At 36.6% G+C, this 24,107-nt stretch overlaps 1 protein-coding gene and 1 pseudogene across 1 annotated transcript; one reads left to right on the forward strand and one right to left on the reverse strand.

Moving 5' to 3' along the window:
• Positions 1-2,467: 2,467 nt before the first annotated feature.
• On the forward strand, positions 2,468-7,912 carry LOC110902240 (putative disease resistance RPP13-like protein 1). Its single transcript, XM_035982477.1, has 4 exons — positions 2,468-5,733; positions 5,800-6,471; positions 6,902-6,980; positions 7,799-7,912. The coding sequence occupies exons 1-4, from the start codon at positions 2,468-2,470 to the stop codon at positions 7,910-7,912; spliced, it is 4,131 nt and encodes a 1,376-aa protein (XP_035838370.1).
• A 3,110-nt stretch (positions 7,913-11,022) lies between these two features.
• LOC110903524 lies at positions 11,023-11,868 on the reverse strand (annotated as a pseudogene).
• Positions 11,869-24,107: the final 12,239 nt, after the last annotated feature.

Below are 24,107 nucleotides of genomic sequence, written 5' to 3' on the forward strand. Positions count from 1 at the left end.
TATTCTAATTTACTCTAAAAGTAAAGAAGAGCATGCAAAGCACTTGCATTTACTTTTAAGTTTATTGAGAAAAGAGAAGCTTTATGCTAAGTTTTCAAAGTGTGAGTTTTGGTTAGAACAAGTACAATTTCTCGGACATTTAGTTAACCATGAAGGAATTCATGTAGACCCAACAAAAATCGAGGCAATTACCAAATGGAAAACCCCAGAGTCACCAACTGAAGTTAGAAGTTTCTTAGGATTGGCCGGTTATTATAGAAGATTTATTCGAGATTTTTCTAGAATAGCCATTCCTTTAACTAAGTTAACCTGTAAATCTGTTAAGTTTGAATGGGGACCAAAACAAGAAGAAGCCTTTAGAATTCTTAAGCAAAGATTAACCCATACACCCATACTAGCATTACCAGAAGGAACTGGAGACTTTGTAGTCTATTGCGATGCTTCTAAATTAGGTTATGGATGCGTATTAATGCAACGTCAAAAGGTTATAGCTTATGCATCTAGACAGCTTAAGAGTCATGAAGAAAATTATTTGACCCATGATTTGGAATTAGGAGCCATAATTTTTGCCCTTAAGATTTGGAGACATTATCTATATGGTAGTAAGTTTACCATATTCACGGATCATAAGAGTTTAAGATATGTCTTCGGGCAAAAAGAGTTGAATATGAGACAGAGACGCTGGATGGAGTTACTTAGTGATTATGATTGTAATATCCAGTATCATGCAGGAAAAGCCAATGTGGTGGCTGATGCTTTAAGTCGAAAATATCATGAAAAGCCAAAAAGGGTACGTTCTCTTAAATTAAATCTACAAGTAGATTTAAACAATTAGATTAGAAAAGCACAAGAAACAGTAATCAAGGAGGATACTGAAAAATTAAAAGGAATGATTAAGGAATTAGAACAAGGAACAAATGGAATTTGGAAGTTCCATAAAAAGAGAATGTGGATACCTAAATTAGGAAATTTACGTCACCGTATATTAGAAGAAGCCCATAAGTCTAAATATACGATGCATCCAGTAAGTGATAAAATGTACTAGGATTTAAGGAAAAATTTCCGGTGGATAGGAATGAAAAATCACTATTTAACATGTGAGACTTGAGATATTTTTGAACTTGACTATAGTATTGTTGGCTGCCTAAAACACTAAACATCTTATGTATCACAAAGTGTAATTTTTGGGCTATTCTAGTTAATTCATATTGTTAGTCTTTGGGCACCAACTCTGAATTTGTAAAGACTAACAGTTGACGTATCGCAAGAATCATAGATGAAAAAGAATGGCTAGGAAACACAGATCAAGGAGCAGCTTTTGATTAGGTGACTAAGCTTTAGCAATAAGGCTTATCTAAATGTACCCCCTTCTTACTAGTGATTAACCCCCCCCCCCATTTGTGAGAGAAAAAAATAGTGAGCCCCACTCGTAAGTATGTGAGAAGAGGGGGTACATTTAGTAGCATCTTGTTTTATAAACTTCATAATGTGGACATAATGTGGGCGGATTTGGTCAGCAAGATGAAGAAATAATACTTCAAGTTCTATTACGTGAATAAGACATATTGTTCTTATTTTTGGCACAAATATTATTATTTTTTTGTTCCTAAAACAAAACAATTTAAGAAGGTTCAGTTATCTGAAATAAATTTCTGAACCTGCGGATTTATTGACATAATGACTTAAAATGATGAAGAACATGAAAATTAAAATTAACTGAGGCTACACAATGCATCCAACCTCTTAAATTATTCTATTTAAAGATTTGTTATATTAAACTTTTAAAAAGGGACAAAGAAGCGCATGCGAGTCAACCCAGTCTAGCGAGTCTGACCCATTACCCGACTCATCCACCCATCTACCTAATTCTCGTGTCTCAGACTACTCTACTTAACCAAGTATATAGCTGAGCAGAAGAAAATGAACAAGACTATAAAATTCATAATATACGTGCTTAGCGTTTTGAGATTTGTTGAAAGCACTAATTCAATTTAAGTTGCAGCATTGATATAACGTGTTGTGGTTATTTGTTTCTTCAGGCAAACCTGTGGATAACTCTACGGACTATATTACAATATTGTAACGATCAAGAGATATTGTGCATTTAGACTAAAGATCGAAGACTACTATGTAAATCCGCAGGGCCGGTCCAAAGGGTGTGCGGGATGGGCGACGGCTCAGGGCTCAAACCCATCGGGGCCCAAAATATTTTGTTTTTTGTGTTAGTTTTACACTGTAAAGTTAGAATATATATGTAATGAATCGGAAAAATACCATCTTGAATCACTTGGTTTGGTAGTTTGAAAGTCACTTTAATAATAAGAATACACGGGTTCTAATCCTGCCGTCTTCCGTTTTGTTTTTCTTTTTGTTTCTTATCTATTTATTAAATGCAAATGACATCAATTGCCTAATTTTGTCAAGTTACATAAATTGATTGGTGTTGATTCAAATGACATTAATTCAAATGACATTAATTCATTTTCATATATATATAAATGTCATTTTTCAGAAGCTAACTGATGAAGCCTTCAAGAAATATGCTCGTTCCCAGAATATTCATTCCGAGCTCAAGCAATTGGGGAGCACGTTGTCCCAGATCCAAGCTCTGCTTAACGATGCTTCACACAAGGAAATAACTGATGAATCTGTCAGACTATGGCTCAATAGTCTCCAACATTTGGCTTACGATATCGATGACGTGCTCGATGAGGTGGCTACTGAAGCTATGCATCGTGAGCTGACCCAGGAATCAGAAGCAAGCACCAGTATGGTAAGAAAGCTCATCCCAACTTGCTGCACAAACTTCTCACTAAGTCATAGGTTGACTCCCAAGTTAGATAGTATTACCACCCAGTTGCAACAACTGTATAAGGCAAAAGCTGGGCTAGGTTTGATTGTGAAAGGTGAAAAGCCAAAAAATAACGATAGAGGAAACGAAACCTCCTTGCTAGAATCTGATGTCATTGGACGAGAAAAGGAGAAAGAAAAATTGCTCAACAAGCTGTTGCAGGATGAGCCATGTAAGGAAAACTTCAGTGTCTTACCCATAGTCGGTATGGGTGGGGTTGGTAAGACCACTCTAGCTAGACTGTTGTATAATGATACAAAAGTGAAGGGTCGGTTTGAACTCCACGCATGGGTTTGTGTCTCTGATGATTTTGATATCTCTAAGATAACCAAAACCATCTTTCAAGCCGTGTCCAACGAAAACAAGGAATTTGAAGATCTAAATCAGCTTCAAGTGGCTCTTAAAGAGAAACTTAAGGACAAACGATTTCTACTAGTACTAGATGATGTGTGGAGTGAAAACTTTAACGATTGGGAAAACCTAGTGCTCCCATTTCATTCAGGGGCTCGTGGAAGTAAGGTAATCATGACATCTCGCAAGGAGCAATTGCTTAAGATGCTAGGTTTTGATAATCTAGACCATCTTAAGACTTTGTCATCTGAAGATGCTTTGTCTTTATTTGCTTTACATGCATTGGGCGTAGACAACTTTGATTCACACCCAACACTCAGACCAAAGGGTGAGCGTATTGTGGAAAAGTGTGGTCGTTTGCCTTTGGCTTTAAAGGCAATTGGAAGGCTGCTGAGGGCTAAAACAGATGAAGAAAAATGGGATGATGTGTTGAATAGTAAGATATGGGATTCAAATTGTGATGGTGACCTTTCTGCAGATTGGAAGGCAATTGTTCCCGCCCTTAGGCTAAGTTACCATGATCTTTCTGCAAATTTGAAGCGGTTGTTTGCATATTGCTCATTGTTCCCCAAGGATTATATGTTTGACAGGGAAGAGTTAGTCCTCTTGTGGCTGGGAGAAGGGTTTTTGAACAAATCAAATGCAGCCAAGTCACCAGAACGCATTGGTTATGAATATTTTGAAGAGTTGTTATCAAGGTCATTTTTTCAACAATCACCAAATGAGGAACCGTTATTTGTGATGCATGACCTGATGAATGATTTGGCCACATTTGTTGCCGGAGAGTTCTTTTCAAGGGATGACAATCGGATGGAAGATTTAGCAAGGTACCGCCACATGTCATTTATTCGTGATAAATATGTAGCTTACCACAAGTTTGAGGCCTTCAAGAGAGCTAAAGGTTTGAGAACATTGTTAGCGGTATATGTTGGGGTGGATCAATGGTGGGACAAGTTCTACTTATCCAGCAAGATTTTGGTTGACTTACTTCCTGAGTTACCGTTATTAAGGGTTCTTAGTTTGAGTCGTTTTAGTATAAGTGAGGTACCGAATTCCATTGGTAGTTTGAAGCACCTAAGGTATCTTAATCTATCTAAAACTGATATCAAAGAGTTGCCGGACAATGTTGGTAATCTTTATAATTTAGAAACATTGATAGTTTTTGGATGTGAGAGTTTGACCAAGTTGCCTAAAAGCTTTTTAAAGCTAAAAATGCTGAGGCATTTTGACATGAGAGATACTCCATGTCTGAAAAAGTTGCCCTTGGGGATTGGTGAGTTGAAAAGCCTACAAACTCTCACTAAAATTATCATTGAAGGAAACAATGGCTTTGCAATTACTGAGCTTAAGGGATTAAAGGATCTCCATGGGGAAATTTCCATAGAGGGGTTGAACAAAGTACAAAGCTCAATGCATGCACGAGAGGCGAACTTATCTTTAAAAGGGATTAATAAGTTAGAGTTGAAATGGGATGATGTTTCAGGAAGGGAAACACTTGAGAAGGAGATTCTCAATGAGTTAAAGCCCCATAGTGATAAGTTGAAAATGCTTGAGGTTAAGTATTATAAGGGAATAGAGTTTCCGAATTGGGTTGGGGATTCGTCTTTTCATCAATTGGTTCATGTGTCGCTACGGGGTTGTAGAAAATGTACATCTCTACCGCCGCTTGGGCAGTTACCTGCACTTAAGGAGTTGTTGATTCAAGGAATGGATGATGTTAAAATCATCAGTTTGGAGTTAAGTAGGACTACTGATGTTACCTTCCCTTCACTTGAAATTCTAAGGTTTGAAGATATGTCTAGTTGGAAGGTATGGTCAACCAATAGCGAGGTGATGTTTCCACGCCTTCGAGAGCTTCGAGTAAAAAATTGTCCAAAATTGATTGATGTCTCACTTGAAGCATTACCTTCGCTAAGAGTTTTGAGGATAGAGGGATGTGGTGAAAGTGTGCTGAGAAGTCTGGTTAAAGCAGCTTCATCAACCACTAAATTGGAAATTAGATCGATTTTAGGGCTTACGGATGAGGTGTGGAGAGGTGTCATAGTGAATTTTGGGGCGGTTGAAGAGCTATGCATACAAAATTGTGATGAGATAAGATACCTTTGGGAATCAGATGCAGAGGCAAGTAAAGTTCTTGTAAATTTAAAGGAATTGGAGGTATCTCCATGTAAAAATTTGGTGAGTTTAGGAGAGAAAGAGGAGGATGAGGATAACACTGGGTGCGACCTCTTATCATCTCTTAAGAAGTTGGCTATAGATTCATGTGACAGTATGGAGCGTTTGTGTTGTCCAACGAGCATTCAGAGTTTAGACATCAGATGGTGTAGTTCAGTTAGAGATGTCTCCCTCCCAAGAGCAACAACAACAGGTGGAGGAGGGCAGAATCTCAAGTCACTTACTATACATCGCTGTGGAAATCTGAAATCAATAAATCAATTGAGTAACTCCACTCACCTCACCTCTTTGACAATAAGTGGCTGTGAAAACATGGAGTTATTTTCTAATCTGCATCAGCTATCAAATCTCACCTCGTTGTTTATAGATGTTTGTAAAAGCATAGGGTCATTTTCTGACCTTGAGCTATCAAACCTCACCAGGTTGGGAATAGCTTGGTGTGAAAGCATAGAGTCATTTCCTAACCTCCATCTGCCAAATCTCACACATTTGTATATAGAAAGTTGCAAAAACATGAAGGCATTTGGTGACCTGCAGCTACCAAATCTAATCAGTTGGAGCATATGCGAGTGTAAAAATCTGGAGTCATTTCCTGACCTGCAGCTGCCAAAACTCACCATGTTAAAAGAGATGGAGATCAGGAGTTGTCCAATGATTGATGCTTCCTTTCCTCGTGGGCTTTGGCCTCCCAATTTGTGTTCCCTTCGAATAGGGGGGTTGAAAAAGCCCATCTCAGAATGGGGCTATCAGAATTTCCCAGCTTCTCTTGTTGAACTGAAGTTACATAATGAAACTGATGTGAGGAACTTTAGTCAATTGTCCCACCTTTTCCCTTCTTCTCTTACATCTCTGCACATATGGGAATTTGATAATTTGGAATCCATTTCAACGGGACTCCAACACCTCACATCCCTTCAACATCTTGAAATTTGGAAATGCCCAAAGGTGAAAGATCTACCAGAGACGCTGTTGCCTTCCCTTCTGAGTTTGAGTATATATGGTGATTGCCCAAAATTGAAAGAAAGGTGTGAAGGAAGAGGCTCCCACTACTGGCCACTCATCTCTCATATCCCTAAAATTGAAATAGAACACAGGTGCGTGTTTATATAATACCCTCTGATTTCCATATGATAAACTGGTATTCTCAGACATGTGCGTGTTTTTTTTTGTTGGAATAGGATTTGTTCCTCAAAACCTAAAATTGAATTTTAATGATCACATTAATTTATACGTTGGAACTGATTTCACAATGTGTACTAATTTTGACTTTCGTGAGTTAAACTTGCCAATGAATTATTATTATTGTTATTGTTTTGTTTGTGATTTATGTTGATCTTGCTTTTGTAGGTTGATAGGGTGCAATTTTAAGTTGTTAATCAGTTGATTTGTGTGATTGTACGATTAATTTTGTTTTTTTGGTTGCTAGTTTATCCAATGAATGTGAGTTGAGTTTAGTTAGGGTTTTGGTGTGGTTTGTGGAATTATTGAAGTGTTATAGTAATAGATAATGAAATTTGATTGAAGTTATTTCGAGTCTCTCGATTACAAAGTTGAATCTGATTCACAAGTTGAAGATACAAATTATGGTTTAGATCTGCATTTGGTTTGATTAATTTAGGGCATTTTGTTTAGTGTGGAGTTATGATAAAGAAAACATAGCTAATTTCAGTGGCGGAGCCAGAAATTTTTTCTTATGGTGTCATTTTTTATGGATACCCCGGTTTATAGTAACCCGGAGTCGAACTTTTTGGATCGGTTCGGATCTAGTCGGGTCAAATCACATAATAAAAGTAAATATCATAGTAAAAGTACAATGTCATTGAATAAAAACACATAATAAAATTACAAAATCATCTGAAATATATAGAAAAAAAACATTTAATAGTTGCTCTGTACGCATTTTCATGTTTTGAGAACGATTCATAATGTTTCAATGGCAATTTGCAAAAAAAAAAAAAAAAAACTCTTTTTCATTATAACAAACTAGTGCACACATCATTCAAATGATCATCAAATATCCTGCTAAGTTAAACAATTGAAACAAAACCAATTAGAAGGCTATAATACTTACTGGATTAGAAGACTAATTAAGCATGGACCTTTAATGATTTAAAGTATACTAATTAAATTCAAGTAACTGGGCTTAATTTTTGAAATATAAATTTGTTTAATATGTAATTCTTTTAGAAGAAAACAAAACAATGGTGTCGTTTGTAAAAAGACAATGGTGTCGCTCGTAAAAAAACAATGGTGTCGCTCGAATTTTTCCTATTATACGTTGTATTGCTACACAAAATTCAATGGTGTCGGACGACACCGTTGTTCAAAGTGTGGCTCCGCCACTGGCTAATTTGATTAATTGTATTAGTACTTGATATGAAGTCTGTGAATAACTTATATATTACAACTGAACTTTTGCAGGATCATATCCTAAAGGATCTTCTGGGTGATGGAACATTCAGAGTTGACCATGTCAAATTCAAGAACAGAGAAAAGTCTCAAGGTGTGAATTTTCAGGGAAAGTATCTTGAGTAGAGTGCAGTAAAACTTGCGCGTATAATTACTGAATCAGCTAATAACATTTGTCTACCCCATGATATAACAAACTGGTTTTGATTATTAGTATTTATGATATAACACATGATTTATTCATGAAAATCAGTTGGATTCAATATTCAAAGTGAAGGTCTTAAGAATTGTCAAATATCGGACCAGAGGCTAAGTTAAAGGAAAGGGTCAAAGTGCTTGATGATGGACAAGATCATTTCTGGTAAGCTTACACTTTTTTTTCCCATAAAAATTATGGGTGGGTTGGATAACGAGTCAAAACAGGTTCGGGTTAATAATACTGGTGACTTTTTAGTGGGGTTGAACTGAGGCGGGTTGGAGTGGTGGACTCTGGTACAAACAGTTTAATTTTCTTTTGACCTTGTGGCCAATTAATGTTTTAACTATGATTACAGAAAATATACTATTTAGAATAGTCATCTAAACTTTTTCTAAAGGAGTGTTTAAAAAGTAACATGTGTTTTGATTATGTTTTAATAACTTTAGAACCACTTGTATGGCTGTTCCTATTCTTTGTATGTTTTGGGGTAAAATGTAAATAAGGTTCCCCCTCCTAATATATATTTTTTGCCTAAAAGATCACAGAATTATATTACACACACATTATTTGGTTGAGCCCATCAAAATATCACAGAATTATATTACACACATATTATTTGGTGTTACACACATATTATTTGGTTGAGACCATAGCTTATTTGATGTATATAATTGAATTGAATATAAAATAAATAGAGGTTGGCTTCTGTACAAGACGAGTCTTGTACGAAGCATACATGAGTATTTAAGCCATTGATCTTTTAAGAATAATGGCTCAAAGTAATCCAGTGGCATTTTCGTAAATATGAGATTCAAACAATTGAAGAAACAAATAGCAAAAGGGTATTCTGGTCCTTTCCCACTTGAACTCCTTCCCCCTTGATTTTCAAACGACTATAATTTTTTCATAGGTTAATATTTTTTTTAATCATATTGAACGTGTAATCACGTAGTGGATTTATACTGAATGTGTAATCACGTAATAAGTATTCAAAATCACGTAGTCATGTGATGGGTATTCAAAATCACGTAATGAACTAACGGGCATTCAAAATCCTGTAATTTTTTTAAGGAAACTATAGCAACGGGGTGCTGGAATTAAAGAGAATGAAATGCTCGTTAAATACGGTGTAATTTAAAAAAAAAATATTAACGTATAAAAGAGTTATATCCGTTAATGGGTTAGGCCATTAATATCAAAGTGTAATGTTTGACCCTTGAAGTTTTTTAATTGCAGTTGAAGAAAGAAGATATTCTGCAAATCAACAACAGACATCTAAAATACTTCATAATTGGTGGAAAGGAGGCTACATCTATTTCCATTATTTGGTTCATTTACATGCTCTTGAAACATCCTGAGATTCAAGATATGGTTGAATAAGAAATCAAAGAAGCAACAAACATGAGAAACAAATTCAAGATAAGCTTCATGTAACTTGGAACAAAACTCTCGCGAGTCTATCCTGCATCTCAATGGTATGCAACTCAAATATTTAGCAATTTCTCATTCTTTAACTTAACCAAAACTTTGACTAATTAACATGGTTACTAGTAGTTGTTGGAGTCGTTCAAAATGGATCGGATTGGATCAATCCAAAGAACTTTTTGTCTAAATTTATATAAAAATAATTATTATTATTATTATTATTAAGTGATAGGGATACGGAGCTAATCCATGATCTAGCAGTCTGCAGACTCGTATTTGGTGCAACTAGACAATTTGAAGTTATACGAGGATAAGTAATGGACAAATGTCTCAACAAGCCACACGCGTGGACAAATGCTATAGGTGAGTTTTCCCAACTCTCAGGGACCCAATTTCGTCATCTAGAGCTCCGATTTTGAAGTCAATGTTTTCCGCAATTAAGCATTTTTAATTAATTTCGCTTGTTTGTAAAAAACGGCTGGTTTTTTTTAACTAGATATTTATTCGTTGTTTTTTAGGCTGTTAATTTCAAGGAACTTATAATTGATGAAGAACCAATGGAGATTACCTCTGACGGCAAGTTACCACTAATGAGGATTATGGAACTAGCCTATGATGTCAATTGTCAAGTTACCATCTGGATGAAGATTAAGGGAACTTACCACAGAAGCGAGTTACCTCTAGTGAAAATTGATGAAGTCTCGCTAATGAAGAAGAGATGCCACGTGTTAGCCTATCATTTGACGAAGACAATCTGTTGAGAGGATGTTATACATAATTGTCACTTGTGAAATCCGTACGTCTCAACAAGAATATAGATACACGAGTCTGCATTGATATTATTATCACTTGACCCCATAGTTTAATGTGTGCAAATTCAGAGAAAATTTGCATGTCACCCTCTTCATAGCTAGAGCGTTAGCTAGAAAACCATCTGTAAATTCAATTTTAATTTATAACTAGTTTTACATGATGTATTCAAACAATCAAATTTGCATGTCACCCTCTTCTTCTACTCTTTTTATTGTTTTGCGCATATTGTGAATCAGTTGACGATGAAACAGTAATACCTGACACATTGGTTAACTAATATCCCGTTGCAAACTAACTCACATTGAATGTAGGGTATTAGCTAAGTTTTAGCTTGATTGCGATGCACACAAATTTAATCTCCCGACAACATTGTATCCTTGAAAGATCTAATTCTCTTGGTAGTAACTCGGAAGGTATTCATGCAGTGGCAATATCTTATAAATAATGGATAAACAAAGTAGACATGACCTGGAAAGTTTACACAACTATTGCCCTAGGTTGTTAATAGATTTATGTAACAACTGGTGATTGCGATTTAGATGGCTACTATTACGACACGATTGTTTGATAACCCTATACTAGCAACTTCAGTTGACAAATTACAATAAAAAGAAAGATTAGTAAAGAGGTAACAAAACAAAGGAAATCATAAAAGTCAAAGCTTAATGTAAAAATGTATCATGAGATCACAAAAACCAAACTCATATCAAGAACTTTATAATAAAAAGAAAAGAAAAAAACACATACACACTGCAAGTCAACCTTCAATCAAGAAACTAAACAAGTAACATCACAACACTTAAACTAACAGCACAGGCGAAGTATTCCCTAAATTAAAAATCCTAAACTGAGCCACCCCTTTTTTTCTTCCCACCACTTCCTATACTCTTTTCAGTGGCGTCTAAAGCACCTAAACAACCCTTTACAACATCATCAATAAAAGTAAAATCACACGCAACAGTCCCATGATTACTAGACTCAAAAATGGGAATCGATTTTCGTTTCAAGATATCTTTACTAAAGAAAAAATAAGCCACATTGGGTCTACCCCATGGTCCATAAACCATAAAGAACCTCAAACCCATCAAAGACAACCCATAAATATGATTATACGTATGAGCGATTTCTTCACCCGCTTTCTTCGTTGCAGCGTATAGGATCAGTTCGATCTTTTTCCAAAAAGGGTACTTCTGTATTCAACCCATAAACAGAACTAGAAGATACCCAAACAATTGCAGGCTGTGGATTTGCATTTTTGCATACTTCAAGAACAATAATAAAACCAGCAATATTACTATGAGTATAAGATTTTGGGTTTCTTCATTGCATATCTAACACCAGCTTGAGCAGCTAAATAAATAACATGAGTAAAATGAACTATCTCAAAGAGTTCGTTCAGCAAACCGGTGTCCTTTATGTCCCATTCCAAAATGAAAATCCCACTTTTTTTCCACACATGTTGACGAGCCCTTTTGAGGGTAGGATCGTAATAACTGTTAAAATTGTCTAACCCTAAAACGTAGTCACCACGGCATCTCAAGGCGGCGCTGATGTGGATTCCGACGAAACCGGCTGCTACGGTGACCAAAACAGAGTACCCTGTTTTCAATCCGATGTTGACTGATGACTTGACCGTTACTCCCATCGGTATCTCTATACACACACACAACTATCAGTTTAACCTAATCGAACAGAGAGTGAGTGGTCATGTAAAAGATAGCAGTATTAGAAAGGTAACCTAGGACACAAAAATAATTAAGGTGTTGTATATTAATAAAACAAATAGCAAAAAAGTAATATAATCTAATAAAATGAAATATAGATATAAAAGAACCTATAGGGTTTGTATGAATAACAGCTAACAACTAACTGATGTAGAAAATAAAAAAAATCAGAACATACCTACTTTTTAAACTACTTTCAAAGTGAGCATTAGCAGCCTAAAAAAATCATCTTTAGATAACTGAAATTTTTTCTGAATTACAGTTGTTAAACAAACAAAAAGTGGCTATACACCGGTGGAGGCCAGAAACGGGTTGGTTAAAACGGGTCAAAGGGATAATGTTTTGAGCAAGAAATATTATAATTTATTCAGATATACATGTAAGCCTATTTGTTATCGAGTAATTGCTAATTTCTTTATATTGGTTCTCAAATAAGAAGCCAGCTCAACTAATTCATTTTACCAAGTGTTCAATTACATCTATGATTTAGATATGAATAGAACAAAATACCCAAAGCCGTCATCTGATGTTCTAAACAAATTAACAACCTGAGTTCCGCTCCAAAAGAGGCATCTTTCATTGAGGCATTAAACCAAACACCTGGTGTGCATGCAAACTCAATAGCTAAAATCCCTTCCAAAACAAGCAAAAACAAAACCAACAAACATACAAGAGCGCAACATACATTCCCAATTTCACATCTGCGTAAAAAACCCTACGGACCGAACACAAAAAACCCTCTAGTTCATAAATCAATCGCAAACAAAAAACACAAACAAGAAAACACTAGTCACAAATAGCAGAAATTTACAATAAAAAACAAACCCACAAAGGGGGCAACGATTGAAATCAAAACAGCAACTAAAACGGAGGCATAAATTACTTTTTGGGAGCGTGATTATGGGGAAAAGTGGTGGTTCGAACGCACGCACCTGATGTGAAGAACAATTGCAACCGGCCCACTGTGATTGTTTTCCAAAATATGTACTGCATTTGGGCTGCTGGTTTGAGCTCAACAACAACTATCTATCGGGTAAAGTTCTTGTACAAATAATCTTAACATACTAAACATACAAATTGAAGGAAAACTCAAAAAGACAAGATGACATTTTTGTAATTATCAATAACTATCAAAGTTACCCTACAAATATACCTAAAAAAAACTAACCACTCCCCCACCCCCAAAAAAAACCTAAACCCCCCACCCCCCAAAAACCTAAAAAAAACCTACCCCCCCCACCCCCAAAAACCTAAAAAAACCTAACCCCCCCCCCCCACCCCCCACCCCCAAAAACCTAAAAAAAACCTAACCCCCCCCCCCCACCCAAGCTAAAATGCTAAAATCTAAACCCCCCAAAAGACCTAAAAAAATAAAAAAAAACACACAAATTATTTTATTTTATTTTTTTAACATTTTTTATTAAAAAATCGCTACTTTTAGTAGCAGCCAAAAAAAAAAAAATTTTTTTTCTTTTTTTTTTTTTTTGCTAACGAAATGTAGCGATTTTTTAATAAAAAATGTTTAAAAAAATTTGTGTTTTTTTAGGTATTTTTGGTTGTAACTTTGATAGTTGGTGGTAATTACAAAAATGCCACCTTGTCTTTTTGGGTTTTCCTTCAATTTGTATGTTTAGTATGTTAAGATTATTTGTATTTGATCTTTTGCCACTATCTATCATAGGCAAATGGCCAGTTAATTTCCCGTTTTCAGCCCATGTAGGCCCAAATTGTATCAGGTATAGGAGGAGTATATACACGTTGATTATTGCTACAAGTAGGGCTGTAGACGAGCCGAGCCGAGGTCGATCCAGCTCGAGCTCAAATTTCAAATCGAGCTGAGATTTAAGCCTCGAACTCGACTCGATTAAAATTCGAGTTGGGTCGGCTCGATCTAGCTCGAACTAACAATGAACCACAAAATTTACTACTTAAAAAACCCAAAAAATGAATCTCTTCATAGACTTAGGGCCATAATTGCAATTTAACTAGATGGCTAAATATGCAAGTATAAATAGTTAACTCACTTTGTACATTGTCTTTACCTTCTTTTATAGGGGAGACACTCCCTTGATTTTTGTCTTCTAAGCGATGTGGGACAAAAAATGAAGGATGTAAACCTTATCGAGCCGGCTCACGAGCTCACGAGCCGAGCCAGGCCAAGCTCGAGCTCGGCTCGTTTACAAACCGAGCCGAGCCGAGCTGGCTCATTTACAACCGAGCCAATTTCGAGCCGAGCTTTTTTCTAACTTTTTTCGAGCGAGTTTCGAGCGAGCTGCGAGCCGCGAGTTTTGAGCGAGCTGCGAGCTGTGAGCCGCGAGTTTTTTGTACACCCTAGCTACAAGTTAACTAACAATGGACTTTTATATAGGATGTTTAAATAAAATTACAAAATTAACGATTTAAGCACTTTGATATATTAAGAATATTTTATATATTAATTAGTGTCATAAATGGAGATTTTAATACCATCATTACTCTCACTTATATTGAACCAAAGGTTGAGCCTATTTGAAATCATCATTTAATAGAGCAACGCTAGTAACCTTACCTTACCTGCCTATGTATATATCATTGTTAACTTATTGAGTCATCTCATGACGTCCAACCGGTCACCAATTTGAGAATATGTTGTCAAAACATGTAGTCAAACTTTCAGTTATCATATCTCACATTGTTAAAACATCAGTAAATCACACATTGTTCAAGCATTGCTGCTTTGTTTCCTAGTGGGTGTTGGCCTTTCTAATTGGTTACCTTTGTAATATGTATCAAGGGGGTGGTATAACTATACTATTGTGTCCGTTTACACTAAATTAAATAATGGTCAAGTTTTCTAGTCATACAAACTTCATATTAGTTTATTTTTCATTCAAGCTCAATAAACAATTTCTTTCATTAGACCATGGGTGTGACACAACAATAAAACGATTTCTTTCTGTGTTTTGTAGCATCTCCGTGTTAGTTTCTTGTTAACTATGGTTGGCTTCTTTGGTTCATTTTAATAAAAGTTGTCGTTCAAAAAAAAAAAAAAACACACGATTTCTTTAACCATTGACAACTTGACATTAATTATAATATAATTCATGAAATTTTATAAAAAAAAGTACAAACCAATTCATTGTTATGTAGCTAGCTGACAGCTATATATACCTACACTTTACCTACTCCCAAACAAAAGAATTGTTAATTTATGCTGACCAAGAGGACATACATATATGCATAACAACTAGGAACGAGAGAGAGGCAACCTGAATTAAAGACCCTATAGTATTAATGGATTTGCATCTATTGCTTTAACTTTTTTAACCTAGAAAAAAAAAATTGTTAAAGTGATTATCAGTGGATTTGGCATTAAGAAAAAAAAATTGTTCACATGGTTAATGATGTGGATGATCATTGACGATTGACCACGGACCAATTGGTTGACTATGTGGAATGCCACATTAATGAATAATTTGAATGTCACGTGCACAACAACAACCATACCCAGTAAATCCCACAAATAGCAAAGCTACTTATAGGGTCTGTGGAGGGTGGGATGTAGACAGACCTTGCCTCTATCCATAGGGATAGAGAGGCTGCTTCTAGAGAGACCCTCGACTCGAAAACCAATGGCAAACCAATACACCAAGTCAAAGAATATAGAAAGAATGTAGAAATAAGAAGTCGCCCATGCCAAGAAAGTGAACAGAGTGGCACAATATATTGTAAATCATGTAAAATTGTATACAACATCATTTGTGCATAAACATAAGAAGTCAATCATTGGAAAAGTCACTTAAAGAATAAGAAAAACCTACGACCCTGAAATACACCTAAGAGCTTACTGCCATATCCTCTAGAGGTCCTTAACCCTAATCCTACGCCTCCACGAAGTCCTATCTTGGACCATGTCCTCAGAAAGATGCAACTCTAGTAAATCATGCCTGATCTGCTCATCCCATGTCAGTTTTGGTCACGTGCACAAAATGACTAAATAACATGCTAAAACAAGCTTCTAATCTTAGCAATCCTGTAGAATGTTTTTCTGGATTGCATCCGTAGGAAATGCGGGGTTTTTTTATGTTACAGCGTGCCAGTTTTTAGAAAATTCAATTGCAAAATCTCATCTTTTTTTGTTACAGCGTGCCAGTTTTTAGAAAATTCAATTGCAAAATCTCATATTTGTTTTGTTCTTTTGCAAATTGTTATAATAAATCACTATTATTACCACAACTTCTTAATTATATGCTCATTAACATCGGTTTTTTCAATCCAAAAAAAAAAAAATTAAAATCAAGATAGAGAAAACAACATATTATAATCTTATAAAACTTATTATTATGTTTGTTAGTTATTGTGGTCATGTAAATGTCACATTATTCTATCACTTGAAACTAGGGCTGTGCAACGGTTCTGGACCGAACCGAACCGGAACCGTTTAATTCTAAACATAAGAACCGGAACCGAACCGTATTCTAACGGTTCCGGTTCAGTTCGGAACCGGGTTAAACGATTCTAGCATAAACGGTTCTTGCCGGAACCGGTTGTCAATTAAATCCTAAAACTAATAACAAAATAAAAACAACTAAAACAATAAACCGTTTAAAACATATAACTAAGAGTTAAACATCCACAATTCAAATTAATCAGAATAAAAGTAGCAACAATAAAATGTTTTAAACCGAAAGTATACAATTTAGAAAACCAAAAGTTAACTAAAAAATTTTTAGTTAACCATCACAAAAACTAATTCGTTCAAACATTTTGTCAAAACTATTTTAATATTCTTTAATACTCGATACATTTTTTTAAATATAATATTTTAAATTTAAATGAATTAATAGGGTTTTTAAATATATTATTTAAGTTTAAACCCAAACGGGTTCTAGTGCCGTCGGTTATAACCGGAACTGAACCGGGAACCATTTTCTCCCAAACTAAAGAACCAGGACCCGAAATACAACAATACGGTTCAGATCTAGCGGTTCCGGTTCGGTTCTCCGGTTCTGACGGCTGTAAATTGCTCATCCCTACTTGAAACTAAGCATTCAGGATTTGGATGAAAAAAAAAAAAAATAAAGCCATTCATTATGAAAATTTTAACTACAATCATAAACAGATTTTATGACATTTGTTTTTCTCCTTTTTATGTCAAATCATAAACACTAGTACGAAATGAAGATACGGGATCAAGAAATATGCCTCCACAATAAGAAGTTTATTTTTTTCAAAGAAAACATAGCAACCACCATATTCAAAGGGATCTGCAAATGTTGTTTAACGCGGAACCATGTAACAACCAGTATTGTTAATTGAAAATCGACAACTCTCTGGATATTAGAACCATATGACAACCACTATTGTCCAACAATTGGCAACCACTATTTAAAATACAAAGATCCGGACCACAAGTGGAAATGTTTTTAAAGTCAAGATCTATCCTCTAAGCAATGGCAGATATTATTTCTATAATGGTTGGTGTCAGTTGGTAGACAGTTTGAAAATACCTTCAGAATCATGGTTGATATTTCATTATGAAGAAGCATTAGAAAGTTTTAGAATATTGTATTTTTATCAAGACATTGCTCTTGCTCCTTGTGAAGAGTTTTACTACAAACCATCTGGTAACGAAGATTATGTGGTATGTAACTTCGAATATTATTCATCATTTAATTTTTTTGGAGATACAGTTTTTTAATTGTCGTTTTTTATCTGTTTACTTAATTTTCTGATATATTTTAACTAATGTACTATATAATATGTTTTATTCTAATTGTAGAGTATTAATCGTTCTTTTGTTCATCACAAGATGTTAAACACTATTCCTTCATATCCGGTTCTTATTAAAGGATCTGAAAACCAGAACTGGTCTGTAGGGGTGGAAGATATCAACAATGAACTTTACATAATTACCAGATGGAAGGAGATAAAGAATGAGTTGTCATTAACTGCTGATCATCTCATTGTCTTTGAGATGATAGATCTTCAGACTTTTCATATCACGGTTTTCAATTGTGCTACCTGTGATTTAGTGCTTCCACCGGAGGTTTGTGCTGTTGTTAAAGAAAAGGTGATAGAAGAGATTGTCTTGAGTTCAGATACTGAAGCTGTACAGGACATCGATAATGTCAATGAAGGTGGTATGTCTGTTGTGAATGAAGATAATGAGATCGTACCTATTTCTTTCCGTGTGGAAGGTCATTTTGTAAGTTTGTGATGATGAATTTACTAATATATAATACTTTAGTCAGATTTTAACGATGTGTTAATTCTTTGTTTATTGAATTATTCGTTGTTTGTTACAGCGCCTTTTTAAAAAACAGGCTGAAGATCTTGGACTGAATTGTAAGATGGGTTTGAAGATTGTGGACGTGGCAGGTGATGTTTGGAATATTCAAGCTGCTATAGGTTCATCTCGAGGTTAATCAAGATATTATCTGCAAGGAATAAGAAAGTTTGTGAGAGATAAAGGCATGGCTCCAGGTCAAGCATTTACACTTAACTTTGTGAAAGGTAAAAAGCTTTTTATGTTCGGATCAATGTTCATGGGTTGAAGAAGGCAAATGTAGAAGGATACATTGAACCAAGTTTTTGGGTTGTAGTTCTTTGCTTTTCGAAACTCATAGTAGACTTGTTTATTTAGTTTTGAAGTTGTGATTCTAAAATTATATATGTACATGTAAATTATTAGGTCCATGTCTAACGGAAACAATGCGGAGATGTAAGCTAAAGACAGTATACTCCGTTTGACTCTGTAGGTCCGGCTAGGGGAGGATAGTCGCCTAATCCTTGCGTACAAACACACCCGGTTGTGCGGAATCCAACCGGAGATGCCAGACCGAGTTAGAACACGACAAGAACACGAGAAGGAGACCGAGACTCAAAGATTAACACCAATGTATTAATACTTGAAACGGTTACAAATCAATGTTTACAAAATAATCCTTTGCAAACTCTCACTAGAACACTCGGGTATATGTTCTGCCTTGTGCATCCCTTCTCACTTTAAAACAACTGATTTCAGCAAATATATATATGCTTCATTTGTGCGATTGGTTCACTTGTGCGATTGGTTATGAGGTTCGGCCCAATGGTCAAGGTTTCGGCTCATGTTCATTTGGTGTTGCATGCAAGGTAGTTGATTGGCCCAAATAACAGTTCATGTAATCTTTACGTAAATTCCATGCCAACAATTGCAAAATGCATTTGGTCAAAGTATATGACATCATCATGACATCATCATGATGATGTCATGATGATGTAGCAGCGGGAACCGGCTCGCGGCACTCCGTGCTTTGCGTGTCGAACTCTGGGACGCACGACGGAGGAATGTCGTGACGTTGGGCTTGAGCCGAACCGACCCGAGTCGAACCGAACCGAGTCGTGTCCACATAATATGTATCAACAAACTCCCCCTTGGACGCTACTCGTGAGGTTCAACTTCCATATCTTCCATGTCGGAGGATCTTCAAAGTCTTCACGTATAGAAAGTAGAGAGTGTATCAACCAACTCCCCGTTTCATGTGGAGAGTGTGTTGACAAACTCCCCCTTAACATAAGCTCCCCCTTGAGTTATGCTCGTGATTGACTTGATCATTAATGCTTGAGATCCTTGTGGTGTTGATGACAGTCAGCGACAACTCGATCATCTTCATCACTTGAGTGCCTTCACGTCGTGTCTTCATTCCGAAGCTTGTCATCGACCATGTTCTCCTTGCCTTTAGAATCTGCACATGCAAGAAATCTAAACGCGTAATGAGAACAACTGCTTGGAATATAGTTAGTATAAACAAATGACACACGTATGACCATGTTTCAATCAAACACCGTCCGACAGTTTGAAAGTTTAGTAGATTTATCAATTTTAGTGTCCAACTTTCAAAACTTGCAAATTTCGACCGTTTATGAAGATTTAGTCAATTCGGTTTTCGTTCAGGTTTCAGGTAACGAAGGCTCGAGATCCAACATCGTACGATCGAAAATAAGATAGACATAAAATCTTTTTGGCTTTTATAAAGTTTATATTAAAACACACCTAAAATCTTTTTGGTATTTTTGAATATTTCAAATGTAAAGACTGAAAGCAGTAAATAAATATTTACAGACATTCTTTTTGCGAGTTTCGAGGGTAAGAGAATCATATCAGTGTACGGTCATGCCAAAACGCTCTTGTTGTTCAGTTAGTTAACATTTAGATAAGCATCCTATAACAATTATCGGTATTGTTGTCCACATAAGCTCAACTTATCAGATGTAATCATGTTTAGGGGATACGTTAAGGTATGATTAATACTTACCGACCAGTGTTCATCCACATCACGACACATTCCCGTATCAAGGTATGCACGAGGGTTCATCTTACCGGTGAGTATACCGATTATCATCTGTTTGACCGTATATGATGTGAGATTCTCACTTATTTTGAATGAAAACAAGCTCTATGTGATAGAATCACTTATTGATGAGGAACTTGATTTTCATATGCATGAGGGCACAGGAGCAAGTCCGTGAACAGGTCAGTACTTTCGTACAGCAGAGAGACGAACTTGACTCTCGGATAAATGTGATATTTTATCACTTATTTGTTTGGACATGTGATTGTTGATCACCTATTGAGGTCGTATGCAATATGTACACGTATGTATGGTATCATGGAAGATCTAGACTTGCGTTCCCGTTATTTTTCGGTAAAAGAAACAACCATGATACCCAGATGATAAGCAGCATAAAGACCGAATATCTCAGAACCTCGGCAATCTCTCAAACGAAATTTCGGTACTAAGACCATATGCCAATGAATGGTTCCCACCTGGTCTTCAGTCGATTTAAGATTTATATCACCCTGCACACTTTAAAATGATTGTGAGCCTACTGATACATCTTATATAGAGCTGCTTATCGATTTTCATTTAAGGTTTAAAGAGGTTTGGATAGACCACTGATGTACTATCACTTTCTCTTTTGCTCGCCAGGAAACTCATTTTTGTTTTTCTATTGTTTTTGTGTTTTTGAAATTTTTCGATGTTTTTGGATTTTCAAATTTTGGATTTACTCCCCCTAAAATCAACAAACTAAGATAAATTTAAAAGTCACAAAGATATTTACAAAAATGATTTTCCGATGTTGGTTTTACTCTTGCTTGACCTTAATGTCGTTTACCAATAATAAAAAGTCAAATCTTGATTTGTTAAATGCTTTGGTAAAAAGGTCGGCACGTTGGTCATCGATGTGGACCTTAACAACATCGATTAGCCTTTTCTCAAAGCAATCACGTATGAAGTGATATTTGATTTCGATGTGTTTGGTCTTTGAGTGCTGCACAGGATTTCTAGTGATCTGTAATGCAGCAGAATTATCAACGTAAATAGGAGTAGTTAGGAATTCAAAACCGTAGTCGCATAATTGTTGTTGAATCCAAAGAACTTGGGAGCAGCAACTTGAGGCAACAATGTATTCAGCATCGCATGTTGATGTAGCGACACAAGTCTGCTTCTTGCACTGCCATGTGACTAGGCGATTTTCCAAAAACTGACATCCAGCCGTTGTGGATTTGCCGTCGATTTTGCATCCGCCAAAATCGGAATCACTGAAAGCTATCAAGTCAAAGTTATTATCCCTAGGGTACCATAGACCGGTGTCAGGGCAACCCTTCAAATAACGAAAGATCCTTTTTACAGCTGCAAGATATGAGGCCTTCGGGTTAACTTGATATCTGGCAAGCAGGCACGTTGGGTACATTATATTTGGTCTTGATGCTGTGAGATACATAAGAGATCCGATCATTGCGCGGTAGTATGAGGGGCTAACAGCTTCACCCTTCAAGTCTGGAGTAATTCCGTGATTTTGCGGCAATAGGGTACCGATGGGCGTTGCATCAGACATCTGGAACCGGCTCAAGATGTCACCAACATATTTAGTCTGATGGATGAATATCCCAGACTCAGTTTGTTGCACTTGTAGGCCCAAGAAGAAAGTCATTTCCCCCATAGCACTCATCTCGAATTTATCCTGCATAATGCGCTCGAAATTCCTACACAAAACATCATTAGTAGAACCAAAAATAATATCATCAACATATACCTGTACCAGAAGAAGATCTCCATCTTGTTCTTTGATGAAAAGAGTACAGTCGATAAGCCCTCTCCGAAAACCATTCTCCAGCAGATAGTTAGATAAGGTTGCGTACCAAGCTCGCGGTGCTTGATGAAGACCATAAAGAGCTTTGTTGAGCAACCAAACCCGATCGGGATGGATAGGATCTTCAAAACCTGGAGGCTGTTCGACGTACACCTCTTCTTCAACCACACCATGTAAGAATGCACTTTTGACGTCCATCTGGTAAACCTTGAATCCTTTGAAAGATGCGTAGGCTAGAAAGATTCGAATGGCTTCAAGACGTGCAACTGGTGCATACACTTCATTGTAGTCGATCCCTTCAATCTGACGAAAACCTTGAGCGACTAATCTTGCTTTGTTTCGGATAACAACTCCACGGTCATCCTTTTTGCATTTGAACACCCAACGGGTACCAATCTTCTTGTAACCAGCAGGTTTCTCTACGAGCTTCCAGACACCTAGCTTCTGGAATTGTTGCAGTTCTTCCTGCATTGCTTCCACCCAAGAGTTATCTTTCATAGCTTCTTTCCAAGTTCTTGGTTCTTCCTATGAGACATAACACGCGAAAGACCAATCATTTTGTTGCCTGGATTCTCGAATCGCTGCATACAAGCCTGCATTGTTGTTGTTCCGCAACATGTTTCTCGTTTGAATGCCACTTTGCACATTTCCGATGATGTTTTGTTGAGGATGGGTATTATGAATCCTTGTTTCAGGATTATCTCGAACTGGAATATTTATACCCAGATTGTTGAAATTGAGATCAACAACTAAATCAATGCCCGGAATTGACGAGGAGGATGATGCAGTAGCTTCAGCTGTTCTAGGGGCATCCACTGGAAGAGTACCCTCTGAAGTACCATGAACTGCTGTTGTGGGGGCTTCTTGATCTGCATCTAGAAATTCATCATCCTCTGAAGATTCGTTCAATTCGGTTGCATCGTGAAAGTCCTCATTGTCGAGAGCATTGTTGTTCACTGAAGATGGTTCTTGATTGACAAGAATCGGACGAACCACCGGTGAAACTGTTGCATTGTCACTCTCGAAAAACATCCTTGCTGCAGCATTTTCTTCAACTGCTTCAACATTGATCGAATTGAAAAAGTCATCGTACTCAAACATCCAAGGCTGACAAGGACATTTGACTGGCAAAGTGTGCCTTTGTACTCTGACTTCAGACCATTCCTCGACCCTTTTTGTCTCTAGATTCCAGACTCTTAAGTTTGGGGTGGCATACCCAAGAAAGTATCCCTCAATTGCTTTTGCCCCAAACTTTCCATTGGGATCGATAATTGTGCATGGAGCTCCAAACGGTTCAAGATAAGACAAATCTGGTTTCCGTTTGTTAAGAAGCTCAAAGCAGGTCTTGTTGTGCCTTTTTACTGTAAGGACTCGGTTCAATGTGTAACATGCAGAGGCCACAGCTTCAGTCCAGAATGGAATGGGTAGCTGCGACTCTACCAACATAGTCCTAGCAGTCTCGATCAATGTGCGGTTCTTACATTCAGCGACACCATTCTGTTGAGGAGTATAAGCTGCACTAAACTCATGAAGAATACCTTTCGAAGTGCAAAACTCCGCCATGGCATGATTTTTAAATTCAGTACCATTGTCGCTACGTATCCGCCTAACCTTCAGCTTATACAAATTCTCAATCTGAATGATTAAGTTTTTAATAATACCAAAGGTTTCACTCTTGTGTGCCATGAACGCCACCCAAGAAAATCTTGAATAATCATCAGTTATCACGAGGCAATATTGATCATTCCGAATGCTTTTGTGCTTGACAGGACCGAACAAATCCATGTGCTAACGTTCTAACGGAACGGCCACCGTGTTGATTTTCTTAGACGGGTGTTGCTTCTTCGTTTGTTTTCCTTTCTGGCACGAAACACAGACGTCTTGAAGATGGAAGTTTTTAAGAGGAACACCATTCACCTCATTTGACACCAAATGATTCATTTTGCGTAAGTGAATGTGACCCATTCGTCTGTGCCAAGAGATTGAGTCTTTTTCTGTGGCTTTAGAAACGAAACAAGTTGCTTGAGCAGACGTAGTAATA

The sequence above is a fragment of the Helianthus annuus genome, chromosome 13 (assembly GCF_002127325.2).
Source record: "Helianthus annuus cultivar XRQ/B chromosome 13, HanXRQr2.0-SUNRISE, whole genome shotgun sequence".
NCBI classification, from domain to species: Eukaryota; Viridiplantae; Streptophyta; class Magnoliopsida; order Asterales; family Asteraceae; genus Helianthus; species Helianthus annuus.